Source organism: Pipra filicauda, unplaced genomic scaffold (assembly GCF_003945595.2).
Source record: "Pipra filicauda isolate LSUMZ 115617 unplaced genomic scaffold, ASM394559v2 scaffold4_size7858003_pilon, whole genome shotgun sequence".
Taxonomy (NCBI): Eukaryota; Metazoa; Chordata; class Aves; order Passeriformes; family Pipridae; genus Pipra; species Pipra filicauda.
Window position 1 is genome coordinate 5,406,120 of NW_024104643.1, and position 23,881 is coordinate 5,430,000.

General features: G+C 42.4%; 1 protein-coding gene across 3 annotated transcripts; it reads right to left on the reverse strand.

Moving 5' to 3' along the window:
- Positions 1-1,236: 1,236 nt before the first annotated feature.
- On the reverse strand, positions 1,237-22,237 carry ZADH2 (zinc binding alcohol dehydrogenase domain containing 2). 3 transcript variants are annotated; one of them, XR_005565615.1, is made up of 5 exons: positions 21,381-21,460; positions 7,946-8,102; positions 4,623-5,071; positions 3,185-3,289; positions 1,237-1,693 (listed from the first exon to the last, which is right to left on the reverse strand). XR_005565615.1 is itself a non-coding variant. In XM_027746020.2 (2 exons), exons 1-2 carry the CDS (start codon positions 21,677-21,679, stop codon positions 14,427-14,429), a joined length of 1,224 nt encoding a protein of 407 aa, XP_027601821.1. In that variant the 5' UTR covers positions 21,680-22,237; the 3' UTR covers positions 13,588-14,426. The 3 variants fall into 3 exon arrangements, 1 of the variants encoding a protein (XP_027601821.1); XR_005565616.1 differs by lacking the exon at positions 4,623-5,071; XM_027746020.2 differs by lacking the exons at positions 1,237-1,693; positions 3,185-3,289; positions 4,623-5,071; positions 7,946-8,102 and adding an exon at positions 13,588-15,351 and having other exon boundaries at positions 21,381-22,237.
- Between the last annotated feature and the right edge of the window lie 1,644 nt (positions 22,238-23,881).

Here is a 23,881-nt window from a genome sequence, read left to right on the forward strand (position 1 = left end):
TCTCAAAATGCTAGGCCAGTGGTTCAGCTGTTTCACTAGGGTCTTCTCTGTGTTAATTTGCCATATTTTATAAAGCATGTTACCCACTTTTCATTTTTGTACTATCTTTTCTTTCACTGCCCCTGTTATGGTTTGGCTCTATGTACCCAAGAGTAAACCCCTTGCAAAAGAATTTGTATCAGCTAGAACTGATTCAGCAAATAGGTTTCACCTGAAAGTGGACAGGTTTATTCTCCAGGTTAAGGCTGATTTTTATCTATATTTTTAAACTTCTTAGACCAACAGGTAACTAAAAACCCAGCTATGATAATGAAATAACACCAACCTACATTGCCTGTTTTTTGCTGTTTGTTTGTTTCCCAACTGATTTTTAAGATATCAAAAGAAGAGTAAATGGCAGGTATATGGTATTTTCCCTTTTAAGAGGTGTTATAATTTTATATACTAGGATAACACCTGTGGATCAAGCCAACTCTGAGATTTGGATAACTGTAGACTTGGAATATTGTGAAGATGTGACTACAGATTTGCTTAGAGTTATCTTCTTGCAAGAAAATGTATGTAAGTTATAGTGGCTGCCTTGTATTTTTATAGGCTGGAACTATGTTACTCATGGGATGTGGACTATAACATTGATTTTGTGTTTTGATTCTTCCGTAAATGCAGAGAGGAGAAAACAATTGGACTCTTGCTCTTCACAGATGGGAAGATATGGTCTTTGATCTTAATGCTATCAAATGTTGGTTTTCTGACTTTTAATGTGTGAATGAGTTGAAAGATGCTCTCAACTAGGCTTACAAGCCATGTGCAGTGGGTGAACGATGCTTCTTGTAGCTCATTCTTGACACAGTTATGATATAAAACAAATGTAGGAAGGTCTTTTGATCTGGGAGTTAAGGCTGCCTGTGTTTACAGAGACAAGGCTGGAGTATTTGGAGGCTTTGAAAAGCCATGCATGGTTGTACCCTTGGCTTTACCCTATTTTTGCTTATCTGTCTGTTTGCTAGCTACAGTGCTTTCTGTTAGAATAGTATTAAGATTCACTTTGTGTGAGCTTCACTATTGCACCTTCCCTGGCTGGAAATAACATGGTGAAATCTTATTAGACCTACAGGGTGTATGTTTGGGCTTGGGAAAGGACAGTGCAGCTCTTGTGACCGTGCAGCTGCACAAAACCTGCTTGTTTCCTCTTTATCAATGAACAGCACTGAGTGCTTAAGGAAGTCAGCAGTTGTATTTTGCTTGGAATTATATGTGAAGGAGGATCCTCCTCCTTGTCATTTTATTTATCATTAACAGCCATTTTAATTTCTTCCCAGCGGCAATTACACTGATATCACCACATCTAAATCAGAAATGACATTAGTGGTTATATTATGTTGACTGGGCATCACCTAATTTTTAAGTGGCATTCGTACCCCATCATTGTGATTGTATCCCTTTCTAATAAGTAATATAAGAAAAGATCTACATAATGGGGAAACATACATATTAATATATTCCATGACAAACAAGTTAACTTTACATATTAATCATGGTAAATAGAAGTCACGTTTTACATTTTTTCTCTTCAGTACACTGTTCTCTTGACAGCTTGCTTTCCCTCTGGTTTTATTCTTTCCAACCCTGGTGTACATTCCACTGCCTCTGGTCACCCTGTTAGTCGCAGAAGGAAAAGGCAGGTCACATCCGTCTGGTTAAAATTTAAAAAAAGGAAAAGACAATGTTACTGGAAAACATAATATTACTGCTTTACTCATTGCATTCAGGTCTGCATGAAGGCACTTGGATATGTGCAATAAACATATGTGTGTGATAATGAGATTGTTGGTGGAAAGTCATCTTGAAAAGACAAGGAGCAATTAAGCTTGCTTACTTATACAAGTTAGAATGACAAGATGCCAGTGCCAGCCCCGCTCATCCATATAATAGGGTTCTCTTTCCCTGCTTAGCTGTATTGGGAGAAGCATTTCCTGTCAAACCTCTGCCATGACTCCACCATAAAGCAATCTGCCTTCCTCCCTTTCACACACCATTCATTCTCACACTCGTCTCACTGTCCTGATTTCAACTAAGTGTCTGCTAGCAAGCACCTGTATTAGAATAATTTAAGAATTCAATGCAAAGCCTTCATATAACTGAGTATTTATTTGTAATGCTGTACTCTCTTGTCCAATTTTAATTGAATACTTAAAGATGTCAGTGGGGAGATGTGCAGGTTGCTCACAAATGTTTAATAATGCGATGTGTGGAGTCAACAAATAAAGCACCTTTCTTTTGCTATCTGGAAGATTTAGATAGGATATCTTGGATGCTATTGACAAGGAGAGAAGTGTGGAACAATAGGAACATATGATAGTGTTAGATAACAATAGCTATCCTTATGCATCTTGAATTGAATGATGAAGCCATCAATTAGAGAAATAGCCCTCTGAGTATATATCATTGACAAGATGAATGCCACCAGTACATTGCATTTCTGGATGGAGATCTCAGTGATCTGTAATTCAGAAAGGCAATGAATAGTATATACAGTCAGACTAATTCTATTATTTTGAAAATCAGAATTTTTTTGCCCTCCTCATGTTTCTTTGTTTTTATTTTTCTCTTTTTTTTTAGCTAAGAGACTCCTTCAGATACTGAAAGTATTTCAGTATTTTATTAATTAAACAATGCTTTCTCATTTAGTATTAAGATGCCATTCTTCTCCACACTCAGCATATTTAGTGGACGTTTTCAGTGCTCAAAAGAGTACGAGGAGCAGTTCTTTCTAGATGTTGTCTGGTCTCTTAATTCTTACATACAGTTATGGGGATCCATTCACACCCTATGAATTCTGTTAGAGACCCTCTCCATAGCGAGGAGCAGACTTGGCATATGCTCCTTAGGTGGCACAGCCTCTGTTTTCAACCTAAATTTTCCCATGTTCTCTTTGGAATATCTGATAGTTCCTATCGCCTCTGCCTCTTCCAGGCTTGGGGTTTATTTTGTTTGGTTGGGTTTTTGGTTTTGTTTGTTTGTTTGGGTTTTTTTGTTTTTTTCTTTGGTGTTACTAATCGTGGGTGTTACGTTTATAGCAGAAAAGCAACAGAAAAAAAGCTAGAGAGACAGGAGTAGCATTACAATAAACGAGGAACTCTCAGCTCGCAGTTTCCAGTTAATCGGTTTCATTTCTTTTACTTACATTTGAAAGTGAGTAAATATTCCATGGTCAGGGCCAAAATTTATCCTTGGATCTGTACATAGGTAACCAAATGTACAGCAGTAGTGTTACACAGTGAAAATGGCTCTGTAGGAGAATAAAGAAAGAATATGAGGAAGGACCATAATTAAAGCAGTTCTCAACTAGCTATAATATACAATTTAAGAAATGGAAATAAGCATTCATGAACACTATTTGTATTATTATTATTTCTGGTTGATTTTTTTTTTTAACATGGACTTCTTTGTGTTAAATCATCTTTATGATGTAAATGTTTAGGTCCTCTTCATGTTTGTTTGCTACTATGTAGAATGTAATTTTATTAAAAAATGGATCCTACCAGGGATGCTAGTGATTGTTGCAGTGAAGAATTTCTAGAGCCTCGGGGGAAAAAAACCAGTCACTGCCTTTCCCAGAAATATTTGAAAGGGCTAATGAAGTTTGGAGGATCTCAAAGGTATTGACAATATATGGCCTGATGAGGGCAAGAAAAAGCTCAAGTCTTTCAGGAAAACAGCAGGTAAAAGAAATTTCTCTAGCTTTCTCCCTTCTAAATCTAATCCAATGAAACCACCTACAGGCCAATAAGCTTCTTGAGTGCACTTTGCCCTGGATATATTATCACCCAAAACATAAATAATGCAATAAAAGAAAATGGTTGGTCTTCTTAATGAGCTACTGTTAAGGCACCCTTCCATCTTATCTCCTTTCATAGCCTGATACAAAGAGCAGCATCAGTGGTCGTGAGTGTATTTCGAGTGCTGCTAGGAAAGCACAAATGAGAAAACAGACTTAATTACACTGCTTACTGCATCTAGAGGTCCATGTGGTTTGACCGGCTGTGTTAGGACACCCTGTAATTTGGAGGAATTCTCCACACGCTGGCACCATAAATGTACTGCTATCCAAAGGATGGTTAATAATCTGAAGTTGGCTGTTAACATTGCTGGAGCTGGTGTCTATAATTTCAGCAAGTGACCTGAATGACTCTGCAATGAAAGACTGAAATGTCACCTCCTCCTTTACTTTGTTTGCCTTGAGCAAAGACTGCTCCAGATTGTGTACATCCAACGAGGTCCAAATGATGAAAGGGCAGTGCGTAAGCATAGATTCATGGCTCTGCTAAACCGCCCTGCTCTGGCAGAACAGTAGGGAACATGGGGAGGAGAAAAATAAGACAATCTCCTCCAGAGCAGCTTCTACTGTGGCTATCTTGTCCCACCTCTGAGCATGTAAAGGTGAGCCTGGCTATAGGGACCTGGCTCTCCCATGCTCTCTAGCTGCCAGCTACAAGTAAATCAGACCTGATGCCTGTGGCTAAAGGCAAAGCAAATGGCTTCCATTATCCAGGTATTTATTTTGCACCTGCTGCTGTGACATCTGTGTAATAACAGTTACATATGACAAAAGGTAGTCTGACCTGACTTTGAGTATTTCATTGCTTCTTTTCATTATGCTGAGTGAGCAAGCAAGCAGACGACTCATATTCTTCATGGGACGTAGAACTGTAGAATCATTTAGGTTGGAAAAGACCTTTAAGACCATCAAGGTGTCACGGACCATCCAGCTGAGACACATGTGGAGTGGCAAGTGCAAAGACCTTTGCTGTCAGAAATCTTAAACCCTTGCTTCCGTTGTGCCTCATTGGTACAGCTCAGATGCAGTAAAGGAGTAAAATACTATCAGTAAATTTCAGAAAGTTCAGTATTTGCATTTCATTTGGAAACCTATGACATTTTGGCGTATTTTCACTGGAAGGCCAGAGCAAGGCTGATTGAAGATCAGTGTCGGCATTAAAATATACAAGGTATGGAGAGCTGGTGCACTTCAGAGCAAAGTCAGCCTGCCAGGCACAGAACCAGGGCAACCCTGGGACAAAGAACAGAACTGCATGTTAGAGTTGGTGGTGTTTTTTAAATACAGTATTGAAGAAAGAGATTAATTAACTCACAACACTCCGAAATTGTACATTCTTGGAGTGACACTGGTACTTAGTGCAAATATGCTTGTTTTCAGACCTTCGTACACTTGCCTGATGTACAAGTGTAAGAACTGGGGGCTGTTCAACCTTTTGACTTACTGTGTGGCAGACAGGAAAGCACTGGAACAGTACCTTTTTCTGTATTCCCTCTGGTACAGTATAGCTAGTTTTCAAGGACTAAGAAACTTTTCCATCATTTGGATAAGTGGCGATGTCAGTTGTACTCTGCCAAAATTATGCTGGGAATCTTCAACAAAATCTAAGCCTGAATGACCATGTTCATTCCTCACCAGCCATCATGAAGGCACTATTAACATTTTGTTTACTGAAAACATTAAGAGGTACCGCTGCCATTTATATATGACTGGTAAAGTTCTGACTATTTCTGGAAGCAATCATCTTCCCACCTTGCATTTGTCTCTAATTAGTTGAAAATGCGATATAATGCCAGGAAGGTGGAAGAAAATAGTCTAGAAAGCAAGGACACTGGCATTAATGCTCACTGCAGTATATTTGTGAAGCACTTGTGTTAGATTTAGGACTGTATCTGATTTACATGGGGGGAAAAAGCCTGTTGCTACTTGTTGAACTAATCTGAGGTGAAGAACAAACTCTGGCTTTCCTCCAGTCACCTGAGCACACCACTATCCAAACATTTTTTTGCCCCTGCTAGACACAACCCTTGTCTCTACAGCATCTTTTATCCACAGCCTGCCACTCACCTTTTGGGATTCTGGTTCATCCCATGTGAACCACTGCTGAACTGTTTTGTACTGCTACAATTTCAACTTTGCAGAAAAGGAGTTATATTTGACTCTTTACTCTTCACACCATGATGTGTGTTTTGTGACTGCTGAGCATGTCAGCTTTTCACAAACAAAAAAGACAGAAATGAAATAGAAGTTGCCACAATAACTTGTACTGCTAACAGAATGAAAGACACTGCAAATTAAATCACAAAGGTGGAAAGAGTCCTTGGTGGGTTGTTTTGGGGTTTTTCCCCCTATGTAGCTAGAAAGGATTTCGTAAATTAAAAAAAGAATTATGTCTGTTTCTGTGGTAAAATGAAAACTGGATACATTTGCCATAAATCTAGTCAAATTTTGTTGCAGAGCCTATAGGCAAGACTGTGTGCTTTGTTAAGTTTACACGTTACAGGGCAAGGATACTTGACCTACCCCCCCTGAAAAGACAGAGGAAAGCCTGAAACATTTTCAGCAGCCTTCCCCTCTATGATTATTTCACCCCTCATTTTTTTACTGGGAGTAGAGAGGGAGGCAGACAGAAAGAGGGAGAAGAAAAGGGAAAATTATCTATCAAGTAAGTCAGGCTTGTGACTTATGGGAGCGAGGGGAAGAGCTGTTTTTTTAAACTAGGATGGACAATAATCTGTCCTTCACAAAGCTGATGCCGTTGCCACCATAGCTCTTACAACTGGACTACGAACATACCGAATCTCCCAAGACTTTGGGAGTTATCTGGAGGCCCTGGGAAATTTCACTACAACTTCAGGTTAGGTAGGTCTGTTAGAACTGCTTTTTCCAGCAGGATGAACATACGCACAGAACTAAGAGCCAGGTTCTCCTCAGAGACCGTTTTTACACTGTTTCAAGAGTGTTATTCTTGTTCCTCATTTACATTCCCTGGAGAGGAAACCGACTCAATATCTCTCTTATTTGTAGGCACTTGTGATAGTAGATTGAGGTTTCCCAGCTCAGGAAGAAGTCAAATGATCCAGTAACTGACTCCGCATCTTGATTACCGAGGATACAATAAAATAATGTATTTTATCCACTTTCATCTGGCTACTCCTGCCACACCCTACGCAGGGAGGAAAGGTACATTAGGCTGCCTGTATGCAGGGGTTATTTTGAAAGTAACACAATTCAAGGAGAACCCCTCATTAGGGCTTCAATGAGGGATTACACATAGGTGTCAAGGGGCAAATAAGCCAGGCATTATTCTTGTTTGATGTTATGAAATGGCTTTAAAAACTCTGGATGCAAATAAAACTTTCTGATAGGCTGCCAGGAACAGTCATGCCAACAATGCCATGCCACTGTGAATAAAGTTGGAGTGTTTTTCTTTGTAGCAATCAGACATGCCACACAATGCATTTCTGTGGAGTTCTCTTTCCTGGGTGGTTGAAATCACTTGGCTGACGGCCTTGTGCCTTCCAGCTCACCTGAGGCATGCTGTAATCAGCCAGAACTGCGCTGCATGTCAAGTCTTACTGCTTCCAGAAAATATACAAATTTCCTTTCCTTCTATTCCCTTTGTGAATGAGTCCCTTAGGGGTATGGTTTTAAGACAGTGCACAAGAAGCCTGTGCACAGATCCTTGTAACGCATAATGAGATTTGTGTGCCTGCCTACTTTCTCTGAAAATGAACCCTAGAACAGCAGAAGTGACTTGGTCTGGCACTTGCTTGGTCCTTTTGACCTCCCTCTTGTGACAGAACAGAAAGACTTCCCCCTCCTTCTCTTAAAGAAAGCCTGAAGGGTAGGTTTTTATGATGTGCTGTCTGGTCTTGCAGTAAAGAGACATTTCTTGAGGTTTTCAGAGACATCAGCCTCAGTTCTGAAGAAAGATAAGGTTGTTCAACACTTCATGGGGTAAACTTGTCTTAAGAGTACAGGTGCAATGTATCTACATGTCCTATGACAGAAGGCTTGAATGCAGAGTTTTTGCTTCAAAATGACATCAGAAAACACCGTAAGTCCAGGAGAGCTAACTGCTTATGACAAGTAGGAAAGTCTCACCTGCAGAGTAGGTGCCAAGAGCTCATCCTCTTTCTAAGCCTTTATTTGTTATTACAGCAACGTGCAGGATTCAGTAAAGTTTCCCAGTGAAAATTCCTTATGTAGACTCACGTAAGCTTCTCGTACACAGCCCATTTGTAAAGTTTTTTTTGAAGACCTACAAAAAAAAGCCAGAGAGAGAACATGCTATAAACCACCACCAAAACCTCTGGGCTGTTATGGATTGCAGGAAGGTTTCTTGCAGTCTGCCAGGATCTGTGCTGAGTGCCTCGGGATCTGAAAACTGCTCTTGTTGTTTTGAAGCAGGCTCTGCTGGAGGCACAGCAACTTACAACTCCTGTTGAACCAGCACTGCCCAAATGCCCCTTAAAACCAGCATCAATTGAAGTGATGTCAAAAATCCTCCTGCCCTATAACCTAAGTAAAGAATGTGAGTTTAAGGGGGGGAGATACACACTGGAAATTATAACTGAGATCAAGCCATCATGTGCCTAGGCCATGAACATAGAATCCTGTTGTCTCTTGCTGATTATCAGCAGGCTGTACCTCACGTTTCTTGGGTTTTGCCTTGGGCCTGGTCTAGATGTACTTTTGTACTAGTAAAACACAGCAAGTGCAGTAAGTGTTTTCCCCCTCTGATGTTACCATTTCATCTGGTCTAATAGGATCCAGCTTTTATTTATGTGTATATCTGTCCTTGTGAGAGGCAGGAAGAATGCACCAGCCAGAGAGGAAAAAGAAAAAATATTGTATTCTTGAGTAACTACTGAAGGAGTTAATGCAATGGGGCATATGTGAAGGGGTTAAAACACTATACAGGTACAGATCCTGTGGCAATTACAAATGTTATTGAAATAAAAACCAGAAACAGGAAGCCAAAAAACAGGTCCCTAAGGCAGGCATCTGTCTTAAATGATATCATTTGTCAAGTTTCCAGCATTTTGTGGTTGTGAACACAAAAAGAAGTTCTGTGTTACACTAAGGATATTACATACTCATTAGCTGGAATGTTCCTGAAGTACATAATACAGGATTTTCATTTAATAAGAAGCAGCTACTTGCAACTGCGCTGCACATAAAATAAATTCCGGGCATGCTAATTGCCATTCAAGGATGTTCTACCTAATTTTTGACAGGTTTTTCTTCCCCTCCCCCCTTAGACTACACTGTAAAAATTGTAAGCAGAATGTATTAATAAAGTTTTAAAATCTTTTGAGAATATTTTCTTATTTCTGAAGTCTGGATTCCTGCAATGATGAATAATGAAGGCTTTAATGCAGATATTAAAGAAAAAAAAAGGAAAAAAAACCCCTAGGATTATTGTAGCAAGAAGTGGAATAGTAAGAAAGCAGTACACATACATATACATGCATATCTCTTGGTACGATAAGTCTTCAAGTCATCACCCCCCCTTGAAGAACAAATCTACCTTTAATTAATTGGTATAGTTCCCCTATCTGAACACTATTAGTGCATTAGTTTTAACTAATATATAAGCTTCCCCCTCGTTGCCCTGCCAATGACCTTAAGCTTTACATGGTAGGAAAGCCACTTGCTGTAGAATAGAATAGTAATTTATCCACCATGATTGTTCAGCTCTGGCTCCTCTGTAAAACAGCAACTGACAATTGTGCTGTGTTACGGATGGTATGTTTGTGGTGTGTACAATAGTGTGCAGAGCATCCAACTCACTTCCCTGAACACTGCAAGCAGGGTTTGAAAAGTGACTGTAGAAAGAAGGGATCACTTGCTGAGCGATGTCCCTCCATTTCCAAATCTTTTTTTGTCCCCCTCCAAATAACTCCCCCCATATTTTTTTCTCAAAAGAAAGACCAGTACTGTTTTCTCAGCTTAAGTAAGAGCAGTATGTAGTTTTCAATTCATAAAAGTATGTCATCATAATAATAGTGATGAAAAAAAAAGGTTACTTTGCTTTTCTTTTACCTGGGATTTCCCTGCTTTTTTCCACATTTCAGGATTTAGCATATCCTCTCAAAACACAATAAATTTCTATTCTGTAGCTTAAGGGATCCATCAGTTAAAATGTTAGTCTTTCATCTTTATTACCCTGCCATTAAAATGAAAGAAACCGGGACACACTTCAGTTTAGAAGAAGCAATTTAGTTGGTAATGTCCTTACTACTCAAGTCTTTACAAAGAAAGAAAGTGCATTATTGCTTATATTTCACACATTTATCTGCATAAGAAGCAACTAAAGCTTTCAGACACATATGATATTAAATTTAATAATATTCTTTGATTAGATTATTTTATTACAACATTTTTCCATTACCAGTCATTTCCTGTACACATTTACATTCATAAAACCTGCAGGTTTCTCTTTGTTTGTATGTGTTTATATGTATTCATAAAGCAAGGAAAAGATTTTCTGTTTTGCTACAGCTGTTAGATTCAAAAAGAACAGATTAATAACTAGTCACCACGTAGGACTAGGTTTTCTTGTACACTGCACCAGTAACCCTTTGCTATAATGAGGACACAAAGAGGCTCACATCAGGCTGCTCCTCTTCTTCATAACTCAAAAGCGTCACAGTGGCAATAGCCTCTAGTGCTATTTGTCTTTAGTGCAGTTGTGACACTTCGGCATGATCCATAATTTGGCAGCTATTTACCGTGACATTTCCCTTCAGTGCAGCCATAACATTCAGTGAAGCCATTATTTGGTTCCATTTACCATATAAATTGTATTGTCGTGCATGCATGCTAGCAGCTACATTAGGTACCTGAAAATGAGTAAATCTTGTAAAATAGATACTAACAGCCATTCAGCAGAGAAATTTCTTTACTCCTCAGACAGAAGTAGGAATATCTATAATCTCTGCAAACACTACTGCAAACTTTTCCTCGAGAGAGTGTAATTATTTGTATTTACATGACACAGCAGTTATTCGTATCCGCTTATTAAATATACACATTACCTGTATGTATACACACACACACACACATGTACACGTACAAACACACGGCAAACTATTGCTTGGTAGAAACCTAACTTTATTCAAAAAGGTATTAGGAGATTCCAGCATAGCAATTAAGTAGGAAGCATATCTGTAAAATGTGCTGAGGGTTGCAGGCCAGGAGAGAGCGAGTGAGTACGCGTGTGTCCGTGTGCGCGTGCGTATGCACACATGTGACAGACTCAGGAAAAAAGCCAGCTCTTCATCTAGTTCTTTGTTGTTTTTCCATGGAAGCATATGTGTGTAGGGAAGGGAAATTTGGTTATTAGCCTTTGCAAACAATGCCAGATTCCTCTGTGGCAAATTCATTTAGAAAGGTAAAATTAGGATGTAGTGCTAGCAACCACATCTCAATGAGCTGCTATTATTAATAGTATTATTATTTAAATCCCTGCTCTCTACATATAGTATACTTAGTACTTCCAAGGCAAATGTATTATTATTTTTAATCATTTAAGTCCCCACTGTGCACACAGCTTTTAATACACCTTTTTTGCAAGCATATTAAGTGTATTGTTATTAATCCCTTGCTGTGACGCTACAGTATTTCTTTTCCTTGTATATTGAATGTCCTATCATCATTTAAACCTCTCAGTGTGTGCATGCCATATACATTTTCCTAACCATCTAATATTTAAACATTATTTAAATCCATCATAGCTTACTTATTCAAAGTCAGCCCTGCTCTCATAACTGTAAGTTTGTAGAATATACTTTTAAATAAAGAGAAGTTGGTTTGTTTTTTTCTTTCCTCCCTGCAAACCCAAATTTATCGTGAAACTCATCAGAAAAGCTTTATCTGCGTGTTTCAGAAATACTTTTCACCCCCTCTCTACCAATAATGCTCTCTTTCAGCAATTTAAGGGATAGAAATCATATCTTTAAAACCAAAAATTACTTCTTCATTCAAGATTCATTCATGGAAGAGCAATCACATTTATCCTGAGCTACTCCTTCAGCTTAACACAGGCATTTGATGAAAAGAACAAGCCCAATGACCAAAGCCTAACCCAAACACCAAAAGGGCTATGAAATTTGTACACTGGCCAAACAAGTTGTGCATGTAGCAAACATAAAACTTTTATTAACCTGTGATCAATATGAAAGTGCTCAACAATAATCCTGAAGCCAAAATTAAAACTAATAACATGTCATATCTGGAATATATGTGTGAAACTTCCAGAGGTTCCTCTTTTCCCTTAGTTTGATCAGTGAAAGAGCCTAGGGCAGTTGCATTACGCAATGTTATATATGAAGTAACATATTAAAAAGAAAGTAGAATGTTGTAAGTCCAAACAGAATCCTGTTACAAGAATAATTTTTTGTGACAAAAACATATGGAATTCACTGCTTCAGAAACATTAAATCTATTGAACTGACAGTGATCAACACATCCGAAAATTGGGCAACTTGGATGGATTTTGGCATTTTACTGCAGAAATTTAATTTGAAAAATTGTTACCCATGCTACTCTTCTGCACGCATCACAGATGTAACCAATTTTATTCTTTTTATTTTGCTATAGTATATTCCAAAATACATTTTTTAAAGATTCATTTATTGACCAAGCACAATGCCTTGTCTCTGAACAAGAAAAGACACCATGTGCCTAGAAATAAAAGTGAGAACTTTGCATGCTCTTATCTTGTATAATACTTGAGTGTTTGCATCTTTCTAGTATCCAGTTGGAAGGCCAATAAACAAACACAACACAATATCTATAATATTAGAGATGAAAGAGGAAGTATGTTTCCAAAAGCAGATCTTGGTGAAAACAAAAATCGTAGTGGTTTCACGTTTACCTTGTGTAAAAGAGAAATGGCAACAAAGACTCAAGCCATTCTGCCCTTCCCCAAAATCTACCAAAGTGAGACTAAACCTAGTAGTCAGGCATGACCCCAAAAAGGGACAGTTGTCCATTGTGCACAACTCCTTACGATGAATTACATCATAATAAAAAATTACAGTAAAAATGTGCTAAATCAAAATTAGAAATACTTTTTCTACTGCCTGTACTGCTGAATAAAATACATGTTTTCATATGTTACTTTTAAAAATGTGTGTACAGTCAGGCCTGAATAATGCTCTAAAATTAAGTTTACCCGGGTTTTTTTTCCTTCAAGCCCTAGACATTATCAGTCTATCATTATGTTTATTACGAGGTGTATTATCTTAGGAAATTTTCATCTCCCCAACTGCATACAAACGAATATAATTTCAAAAGATGTGGTAAAATTGGCCTTTAAGATTTTAAACATTTGCAATGGAAAAAAGATGTGGAGCAAGCAGTTTCAGTATTTTATTGTTCTGGAAAATATTATGCTTCAAGCTGGAATTTCCACTGTACATATCATTAATAATATCTATTAAGTGAGGAAGAATTTTCAAAACTTTACAAAACCTTTTAACTTCACCCACTAGATAATCTATGCCTGAGCATCGGTACCTGTACCAGGTGCTGTGACTGTAGATTTAAAATGGTCTTGCTGTTTGTAAAAGGGCTTCTGCAGAAGCAATATTTGGTAAAAGTAGAAGTAGTAGCCTGGTTATGGGAAGTCACGTAAAAAATGAGCAGTCAAAGAACTCTACAGAATGGAGAATACCTACAAAAGAGCTAGTCAGCAAGAAACACATAAATATGAATAAATGCCAGGAACAGTTAAATAGCTTTTAAAACTTTATTTAATCTTCAAAAATATACAGGACCTGAACACACACGAACATGGCTCAAAATCTTGTTCCAACAACTTTTCAATACTGACTAAATGAGAGACTGGACAGTACACAGCAGCAGTAGAAAATTAACAGGCAAGAAAATGAGACTATGTTGCAACTTGTAGTTAAAGATTTGAAAGAAAATTGCACAGTTGTTTATAGTTATGAAAGACATGATTTAAAAAAAAAAATCAAGTTGCTTAACATCACTGACATGTCAGCATTGGAGGATAAATTTCCCTGTATAACCAGTCGAGGAATATTACTATGATCCATGATGCAACTGAGTTATGATCATCATGTTTGTGACAAAAAATCAAGAGCATTTTTTTTTCCCCGAAACTTCAAGAGATTAACAGAGCAACCCAAAGATACAACTCTTTATTTAGTCTTGTTCTAACGATTTTATTTTTAAATCAGGGAATCAAAATTGCCAGAAGATTTTTTTTCTGAGCTGAACTATATATGAAGTCTTATCAAATCAGGCTGACAGACTAAATCTGCCTCTGCATCAAGACTTATTCTGTCAAGAACAATGTTCTTGTCTCACGCTAACCGAAGTGACAGAATCAAACACGGGCCCATTAAGTCCCTGCTACAGCCACTGATTTAAACACTTATAAGAAAAAAAATCAAAAAACCCCAAACCCACCCTTTTTTATGAACACCTTAGTGCTGTTTTTTAATATAATATCCATTACTAAGCTTAAAAAAAGAAATTGTTTCTAGTAAATCTGGGGCATGAAGTGCCCATTTTCTCTCTTCTGATTTATATCATTGTTCTGTTTTTACAGCTTACTGTTGACAGAGTGAGGTAATTCAACTACAATTTTTCCAATGTTTTTTCCCATGTACATGTAATCTACAGCACGGAATACAGACTCCAAGCCAGTGAACTTGCCCTCTGGAGACATGTCTCCAAAGTCCACCTCACAAACCAGGTCTCCTCTTTCATACATCTCGAGCAAATGCTTCAGAGCCATTTTGTATTCAGAAAGGTAGTGGTTCAAGAAGAAACCCTGGACGCTGGCAGACTTCTTCAACAGTTTTGCTGGCAATAACTCTGCTTTAATGGGCTGGAGGCCAGTGGGGTTTTGGTAGCCAGTGATAAACCCAATAACTATCAGGCGCCCTTTGATAGCCAAGGAATTGAGAGCCAAGTCAAACATCTTTCCCCCAACGGATTCATACACCACATCCACACCTTCCGGGTAGTCCTTCCTAAGCACAGATTCGACATTTTCAGTTTTATAGTTGATCGTACGGTCACAGCCAATGGATTTCAGAAAACCACCCTTTTCATCACTGGAGCAGGTTCCAATTACATGGCATTTTGCCTTCTTTGCAAGCTGCACAGCGAACTGGCCCGTTCCTCCAGCTGCTGCTGTCACCAGAACCTTCTTGCCTTCAGACAGGTTTCCCAGCTCTTTCAAACTGAGGTATGCAGTAGCGCCACTTACCATTAAAGTAAGAAACTCGGGTTTCACTGAGGGTAGAGGAACTGCATGTCTGGCAGGCACAACTGTGTATTCAGCAAAGGAACCTGCTTTCACGTAGGCCACAGCTTGACCCACTGTATAATCTGCACTAGCACTGAGTCCTAACGCTACCACATCACCAACACCTTCAAAACCTATATCAAATGGGGGTTTAACTGATGCATCGTATCGACCAGCTGAGTAGTTTATGTCAGATGCATTAATGCCGACAAATCTAGAAGAAAACAAAAATGTATTAACGAGAGTTACTCCTTCCCAAGTTCAACCTTCAATTTAAATTTCTGGGATAAATACCAGATTTTTTCTGATTACTGGTATATTTGAACAATGAGTACACTCCAGAGACTACTTTTATCAGACTTGTATAGTTTACATTCTGTTACTCTAGAATTATAGACAAATTTTCTAAACAAAAAAGTCCCAAAACAGAAACGTAAAACAAAACAAAAAAAATCCCTTATATTTTCCCTAGGTCCATTTGACCAAGCTAAGCAAGATAAAAATAATTCTGTAAAAGATTAAAGGATGAAAATGAATTGACCACTTTATACAAGATGTGAAAGCACTGAAGAATAAAACATGCAGAGCGGTAAATATGTGGATTCTGGCAACAAATTTACATTTTTGAATATAATAATACTGTTAATGACTAATGATCATATTAACTATCGATGTCATTTGCAAGGTCACGTTACTGTAGGCAAGTACTTTTTAATTGATGGAGTCACTACAGCAAATTTGCCTTTTGATGTAGCTAATGTCAACGTTAAAATATTTTTCTTTATATAAATTACTTGCAAGACATCAAAACAACCTTGCACAGAAGGACTAAAATTTTAAAACTGAATATCAAGTCCTACTGACCTCTAACAGGTGAAAATGGATGGCATTTTTTTTTTTAATAGAAAGATAGTGACATTCTCACAACTTGATTAAGCACTAAGAGATAATGATAAAAACAAAGTTATGATCTAGCTTAAATGCAAAGAATCTTGAAGTTTGGAGTTTTTTAAGTAACAATATCTTTACACAGGCAAGGGAAGGTGGGGGAAGGTTCTGTTAACTGGAAAATGTAAAAAAGAAACACACGTAACAACAACGCCAGGACTATTACTACATGTGGATGTGACAACTCGAAAGGTGTACTTGACACCATGTAAAAGCTGCAGAACTAGGCAAACAGTGCACTTTTAATTGTTGCAGTTAGCAACAAGCTCAGATCGTACGTGTATGTAGTTTTAAATTGCTTGCACACAGAGCGAGAAGAACTAAAACCGCTTTGCTCCTTTTGATTTCCTTCATTCTTTACAGCGCGGGGAGCTTCAAACTTTCACCAACGTTATATGTAAAAAGACAAGTACGCGTAAACATATCCACGCAATAAAATAGGTGAAAGCGACTGTTGCTCTTGGTAATCCTGCCTTCAATTCACTCGCAACAAAATATGCCTACGTCTTGTTCGTAGATACAAAAAACCTTCTATTATCCTGCTTTGAGGCGACTTCCATACAGGACTGCTAAAAGATGTATAAAAATTGGTAACGGAGTTGCAGCTTCCCAGGCAAACCGTGTCCCTCGGGCGCCTGGCAGAAGGGCTTGGAGCACCGAGGCGAGACGTGTCGGCGTTGCCCCGGCCTCCTCCCGCCCATACACCCCAGTTTCTGCGAAGGGTGAGGGGCCGGTGGGGAGCTGTGCTCGCCCCCTCTCCGGCCTCATCGCTTCGCCCAGCCGGGGCTCTCGGTAGCTGCGAGGCCACCCCCGGGGCGCTCACTGCCCCCGGCCCCGACCCGCCGGGCAGGTCCTGGCTCCCCGATGGGCTCAGCCTCCTTCCCCACGCTCCCGGCGCGCGTCCGCCTTGGAAGGGTGCGGAGCAGCCGTGCCCTCGGCTGGGGCAGGGCACCCCCGAGAAGGGCAGGCAGCGCAGCACTAGGAGTTAACAAGCCCCCGTCTCTCCAGGAGCTTCCTCCTCCCGGCGCTGCGCGGCAGCGAGGACAGCATAAAGACAGGTAGAACAACCCTCTGAGGACAAAAACTTTGAGTGCGGGGAAGGGGCGAGTCGTGCGGGGGGCCAGGCGCCTGCCGAGCAGGGCTCCAGCACACGCACCGCTGCTTTTGTTCTGCAGCCGGGGAGGATGCGAACCCGTCCCCGCCCGGGCCGCACCGCAACTTGTGAGTGCGGCTGCAGGGGCCGCGGCGCCCAACTTGGTGCTGCCCGGCCGCGCCGGGCAAGGGATGCGGAGCTTTCCGCGGGGGTGGGCAGGGGATGCGGGGCGCCCGGGGAGGGGGGCGGCCGTGCCCGCCGCTGCCCGCTCTGGCAGGAGGCTGGGGCAGACAAAGCCGTGTGCGCTGCCCCGCTGCGCGGGGGACTCGTCCCCGTCGCCCGCCCAGCCCCCTGCACACACACACAGACACACGCACACACAGAGACACGCGTGCACACGCACCCGCGCCCTCCCCGTCTCTGCGGGGCGGCTGGGCCACGGGAAATGATCCTCCCTGGGCTCCTGGGTTCATCATTATTAATCAACACAGCCTGCCGTCCAGCCCTCCCCCCCCCCCCCCCCCTAATTTTTTTAACCTCCTTTTTATTGTGTGCAAACCCAAACTCCTGTTCGCATTGTATGGGCTGCTTGTTTTTTTCCCCGCCTTTTTTTTTTTTTTTTTTTTCAAGATTGTTTAGTCTCTTAGATTCCTTCCACATCAAAACGATCGTATGCAAGGTCTGGATTAAAACAGTGTCTAATCTGCCTTGTCATTCCAGCTGACAGAAGTGAGGTGGGTAGGATGTGCCTGCAGTTTCTTAGATTACTTTGCTTTTAAAAGCAGCAAAAAGCACGAATTATAACTTGAAAATCACTCTACTAACTTCTGAGACTGAGGAAAGGAGAAAGCACAGAAGTAATGACTACTTGGGATGCTGGTGGGTTTTAAGACCTTTTATATTGCCTTGATTTACTTTCTACCTTTAAATCTATTCTTTTGAAGTTTCTAATTGAGGTTTGCTTCTCACATCTCAAGATGCAAACCTGAAGGGGGGGTGAAAAAAGCTTGAGATTGGCTTTTTAAAAAATTATTACACACATTGAGTCACCCGTTTTATTTATACTCAGCAGTGTTGAACCCCCTCATACTGTTTATTACAGAAAACAGGAGGACACTGCCGAGGGGAAGAAATGCTGCTTTTAGTACCACAACAAAGCACGAGACACTGAAAACCAGCACCACAGCCTTAAGCACAGACAAAACAAAGTCATCCAAACCAGTACTATGCAAGAAAAACATTATTTAAACCAAACACTCAGCAGGAATAGTCCTCCACTTTTCCCACTGTGATCCATTAGTCCCCTGGTTCAGAAAAACTTTCCCAACCCCTTTTACTCCCTTTCCTATAAACTTTGTTTCCATCTTCCAGGCAGACAGTAAATCCTTACAGTTATTTTGGAAATATGTCACTTCCTCAAGAAAATCTCAAAAATCCACCAACAACTTTAAGAAGGACCAAATCTTCACAGCCTTTGGGTCCTTCTGCAATAAAACAGAGAGCCCCTGCTTCCACACCTGCCCTCGCCCCGCTTCCTCCCCAAAACCAGGACAAACGGACATAAGAAACTTAAATGGTTTCATTAACGATCTTTTTACCACCTTTTCCCCTCCTCTTCCTCTCCTACATAGAATCTAAGTAAAAAAAAATTGCCTTAACTGATTTCTAGTAAGGATTTTTGTATAAAAGATGGATTATTTTTTTTCTGTATAAAAAAGAAGTAAGGGTTGCTGGCATAGTTCTCTAACAGATAAGAAAGTTCCCCCTAACTGCCTCTTATTTTAAAATATCTATCTATACACAGATTTTAATTTCCCATTCCCATAAATCCCAAACCAGATTTTATTGTGGTGAATGAGGATTGTTTTGCATGAAAAGCTCAAAGCAATTAATACTATTCATGGGTGTGACTGGGACTAAAATGAATAAATACGAAAAATGCCCTCCTGGAACTCAAAGTCCTTTATTGTTTTGTTTTTAATTGTATGCTTCTACCTATTAGAAAATCTATAGTTGTGTTTAGGGCTTGGTTTTTTTTGTTTGTTTCTTTTTTTTTAAACTAACTAGAGTCAGGGACTCATCCTTCTAGGATGAGATAATGCTTCCCCAGAATGACAAGAGAGGGGGAAACATTCAGAACTCGCTTCCTGCTGCAGCTTCCATAAATGTCTTACAGTAATGTGATCCTGTGTCTTCTGTGATGTTCTCCAGAAAATAACAGTAAATAGAGAAGAAATTACACAAATAATACAAAATGTAAGAACTCTAAACCTAGACTTCATTGTTCACCTCTCCCTCCCCTCCATCCTCACTCATGCATGTGTGCCACTACAAGAACATGTGTGTAACAGGCTGATGTGTTAAAACCCAGTAATTGCCAGCCTGAATCTGTGGACCAGCTCCAGCCTTTAGTCTGGTATAAGCCCTTTTACCTTGAGGTGCGCACATCCCACAAGCACCCAGGGAGCCCACCCAACAAAGGGAGGGAGGACAAGAAGGGAAGAGTTACAGCGGAAACTATATATTAAAAAAAAATAATTTTTTTTTAAATTTACAGGAGGGCGGGGGAGGGATGAGAAAGACTCTAAGTGCATATGTTGAGGGGAGGGGATTTGAGAAACAAGGATGTCACTCTGCCTTGCATTACCCGAAACTTGCTACTTGTATCTCAAGTCTTTCGACCTCTTCCACAAAAAGGAATTTAACTCCAGCTGCATGGCCGTTTCATGCCATTACTGTTCCACGGTCATTAGTGGATGCAGCAACACAGTGTTTTAGACTTTGAGGTTTGGAGGGAATTTTAGTCTCAGAAATCCTAGTGGGAGATGTCAGCATTGGATTAAAGTGCCACAGCAGCTTTCTTTTGAGCTCCTGGAGGAGTCTCTGCTCTTCCTTCTTCTTGCCCCCTCTTTATGTGTATTTATATGTTACATATGGACACATAAATGTATGTTACACATACACACGGTGTCACATGCTGCCTTAATGTAACTTGCAGCATTGTTCTCAAGGCAACTCAGTGCTTCTCTAATCTTTAAGCTCCCACGGAGAGCATGGCAAACTATGTGTTACTACGATTTCCTTGCTTGACAAGAACCTTAGAGTGCTATTCTCTCCAGTGCCAGCCACGCAGTCTGCTCCAAACTTCCCAGAGTTTCAGCTTCCCCTCGTGAGCAGAGAAACCTCACGACCTTAAAACGCTTAGTTTTAGTGCAAGGTACCACGGCGTCTAGGAAGGAGCCACCGAGAACGAGCAGGTTTTTTATGGAGCCAGCTGCGGGAAGGCACGTTTTGTCCTCAGGAGTCTTCATTTCACGGCGAGCTGGCCACCGTGCCGGGCGTGGGATTTACGGCGCGTTATGCTAAGCAAAACTGTCACCTCCTCACCCTTTCCCCTACCCAGCTCCACTCCGAAAGCCGCCAACAACCGCAGGCTCTCGTCCCCGCCGACGGAGGCCGAGGGCCGCCCTGCCCCCTCCCGCCGCCCGCCTTTGGCGCGCAGGGACGGGGGTGGCGCCGGGCCCGGCCCTCGGCCTCCCCGGTGAGTCACAGCGGGATGGGTGGATAGATGGATGGGGCGGGGGCAGAGAGGGAGAGCGGCGTGCGGGGCAGCGCCGAGGCAAGAGCGGCTGGTGCGGTCCCGCACACACGGCGGTGCCGGGGCACTGCGCGTCGGCGTCCCCGGTGGGACCGTGCGGGTGCGATGGGGACACGCTCGCGCCCCGGACACTATGTTCGTGTAACGAGCCCGGGCAGAGGCCTGGGAGGGGCTCTGCGAGAGCTTCCCGGCGTCTCCCTCCCTCCTCGGCGCTCACCATAGAACTTGCCTCTTCTCCCGCCGCCCCACCCCCTGGCAAAGGGGCCCTGGGGTGTTTCTCTTCCTTCGGGCAGGCGCACGCCGGGAGCAGCGCACACAGACAGACAAACGGACACACCCCTCCGCCACGGAAAGAGGAGGAGGAAGTGTCACCCTCACACACGTGGATAGGGCGACCGGGCTGTAGCACCAGCCGTTCAAAACAATAACAACAACAACAATAAAATTAAATTAACAGTCGCCAGATGGCGGCTGGTACAACTTTGGAGCCGGTCTCCGAAGTGAGGGACCCTGTGGGAAGGAGGAGGCCACAAGGTGCCAGAAGTCGGCGGGGGCCGCCGCGGGGCCGGGGCGCGAAGGGGGAGGACGGGGGGAGGGGGCTCACCTGTTCCTGACAAGAAGGTCTCCGTCTCCCGGGAGTGGCACGGGCGCGTCCTGCTGCAGAGTGACCGCTTCCCTGAAGTTTTGGCTCAGCTTAGTCACCACCAGCTTCTTCATGGAGCTGGGGATGGACGAGCCCTGGAAATCCAGAAAGTGACGGGAGTAGGACATGTCCAGGATGGGCCGCGACCAGCTGCCACCGACGTAGGACCAGGCGGGACCGGGCTGCCGCCGCCGCCGCCACCACCACCACCGCGCTGCCCGGGAGCTCAGCAAAGCGCCGCTTTTCGCGCTAAAACTCATGCCCTGCCTCGGCTCTCCTCTCCCGCCCCGCTCGGGAGAGCTCTGGCTCGGGATCCTCCAGGCAGCTCGCACGACCCGCCGGCAGGAGAAACTCCCCGCTCGCAGCTATGTGTGTACGTAAACAGAGCCCCCGCGCCGCAGGCTGTCCCACCCCGCCCAGCCGGCCCCTCCGCAGCACGGAGACGCCACCGGAGGAGCAGCAGAGGCGGCGAGATGGTCCCCCCGCAGCAGCCGCTCTTCTTCTGCCGCCGCTGGCGCTGCCGAGGAGCGAGGCCGGCCCGCTCCCGCGGCCGTCCGTCCCGCCGGCGCTGCGCCTGCCCCTGCCCCTGCCTGCGCCTGCCCCTGCCTGCGCCTGCCCTTGCCTGCTCTGCCTGCCAGGGAGGCAGGTGTGCGGCGGGCCGAGTTGCCTCCTAAAGGTGGTGGTGGCAGCTTTTAGTTTGCACCCTGCCTCTGACTAATGGGTTTAAAAATCGGAGGGGGGAGGGGGGAAGACAGACGGACAGAGAGAAACGCCTCGGATTACCCCCCGCGCCCCATTCTTTAGTTTACAAAAAGAGATTATCTTCCTGCCAAAAAAAAAAAAAAAAAAAAAAAAAAAAAAAGAAGAAGAAAAAAGGAAAAAAAAAAAAAAAGAAAGAAAAAAAGAGTGGGAAGAAAGCACGGTAAATTACGGGCCGGGGAAGGTTAGAGAAGTGCGGAGAAGTTGCAGCTAATCTCCTAATGTTGTTATTAGCCGCCGCCGAGGAGCCGCTGCCCGCGGGCGGACGCTCCGCCCCTTCCGTGCGAAACGTTTCACTTCCTCGCAAGGTGCTACGAATCAACCCCGAGACGGCGGCGGCGGCTCCGCGCCGGCCGCGGGAGGGGATTTAAACGGGAGAAGATGTTCCCGCTACCACCGCCGCTGTCCTGCCGGCGGGGGAAGGGTAACAGGCTGCTCTGTCACTTTGTTGGGGTCGCAGGGGTTTTCCCCCGCTCCCTGCTACTGCTAGAAAATATTTTTGTTTTGTTTTTTTTTTTTCCCTCCTCTTCTTTCTCTTTAAATATATATATATATAGTTATATGTATATGTATAAAATCACCTCTCGCTCTAGACTACGTTTGGGTGAGGGAACCTGCGCAGGGAATCAACTGGGTCAAGGGACCGAAGTCAGTGTGATGGAGCCGCCAATCCCAACTTGGTAGAACTGAAGTAATGTAATAGAGATGTTGCACCAATGTCGCGTGTAGTTCCCAGAATTAACTCCCTCCTACCAGTATAAACTGCTCAATGCTTAATTGTGCGGTGTTAAGAAGAAAAAAAAAAATCCCCTTCTGCCCGAAAAAGAACAAAACTGCAGTTCCAAGTGTTTTCTTTTAGGAATCAGCTGAGTAGTTTTTATTTGCTTTCTTGACTTAAAAAAAGGAAAGGGAAGAACCCTTCTGTTCTCGCAGCTAACGTTATATAAATCCCCAGACACATACTGTGCAAAATGTATTAGCAGCATGTTTCATATGCTGCAGTTCTCGCTCTGCAATCTGTTGGTATTTTAAAGTAAGAATGAACTGTAATCTCCCACAAATCATTTTTAATTCAATGCCGGGTATACGTGTGCCACGGCGAGGTATCATCTCCTGCCTGCCTCTTTTTTTTAAGTTTGCTGGAACAAGACCTCTGCTGAAGTTAAATCAGCACATGCGTCTTGCACAGCACTTTAGCAAGTGGATTATAATAACAACCCCCTCAACGCGTGTCTCACATGAGGAATCTTTTATGCTGTGCTGTATTAAGACTTCTTTTTTTTTGTCATATTGTTTAGCTCTGGGAAAGGGAAAAAAATGAAAACAAAGCAATTAAAAAGATTGACAGGTATGGGTTTGTGTGAGACCTATTTGTAATTGTCAGGGTGACGTGGGCAAGAGGAGGAGGAGTAACAAACTGAAGCAGGAAAAGCAGCTCGATGTGTCTGTCTATCAGTTGAGACTGTCTGAGAGCCCTGGGATCCGAATGTGTGTTATATTTCAGTGAAAAGAGAAGAGAGGGAGAGTGGATCTCTTTCTCTCCCAGGAGTTTAAGGCGGGGGGGGACAGTTCACGTTAATCTGTCCCACTCAGTGAATGTCTTTTCTTCCTCCCCCCCTCCCTCTTTGCACACACTCTCCGGGGCTTTTCTTGGTTTTGGCAAATTTTTTTGTGTGTGTGTGTTGTTTTTTTTTTTCTTTTTT

What these genes read in the sequence shown, in the direction of transcription:
- ZADH2 (XM_027746020.2), bottom strand. Translation starts at nt 21,679, where the DNA reads ATGAGTTTTAGCGCGAAAAGCGGCGCTTTGCTGAGCTCCCGGGCAGCG. An exon ending in GACCTTCTTGTCAGGAACAG is followed by an intron (nt 15,352 to 21,380) that starts GTGAGCCCCCTC and finishes GTTTTCTTCTAG; the next exon opens with ATTTGTCGGCATTAATGCAT.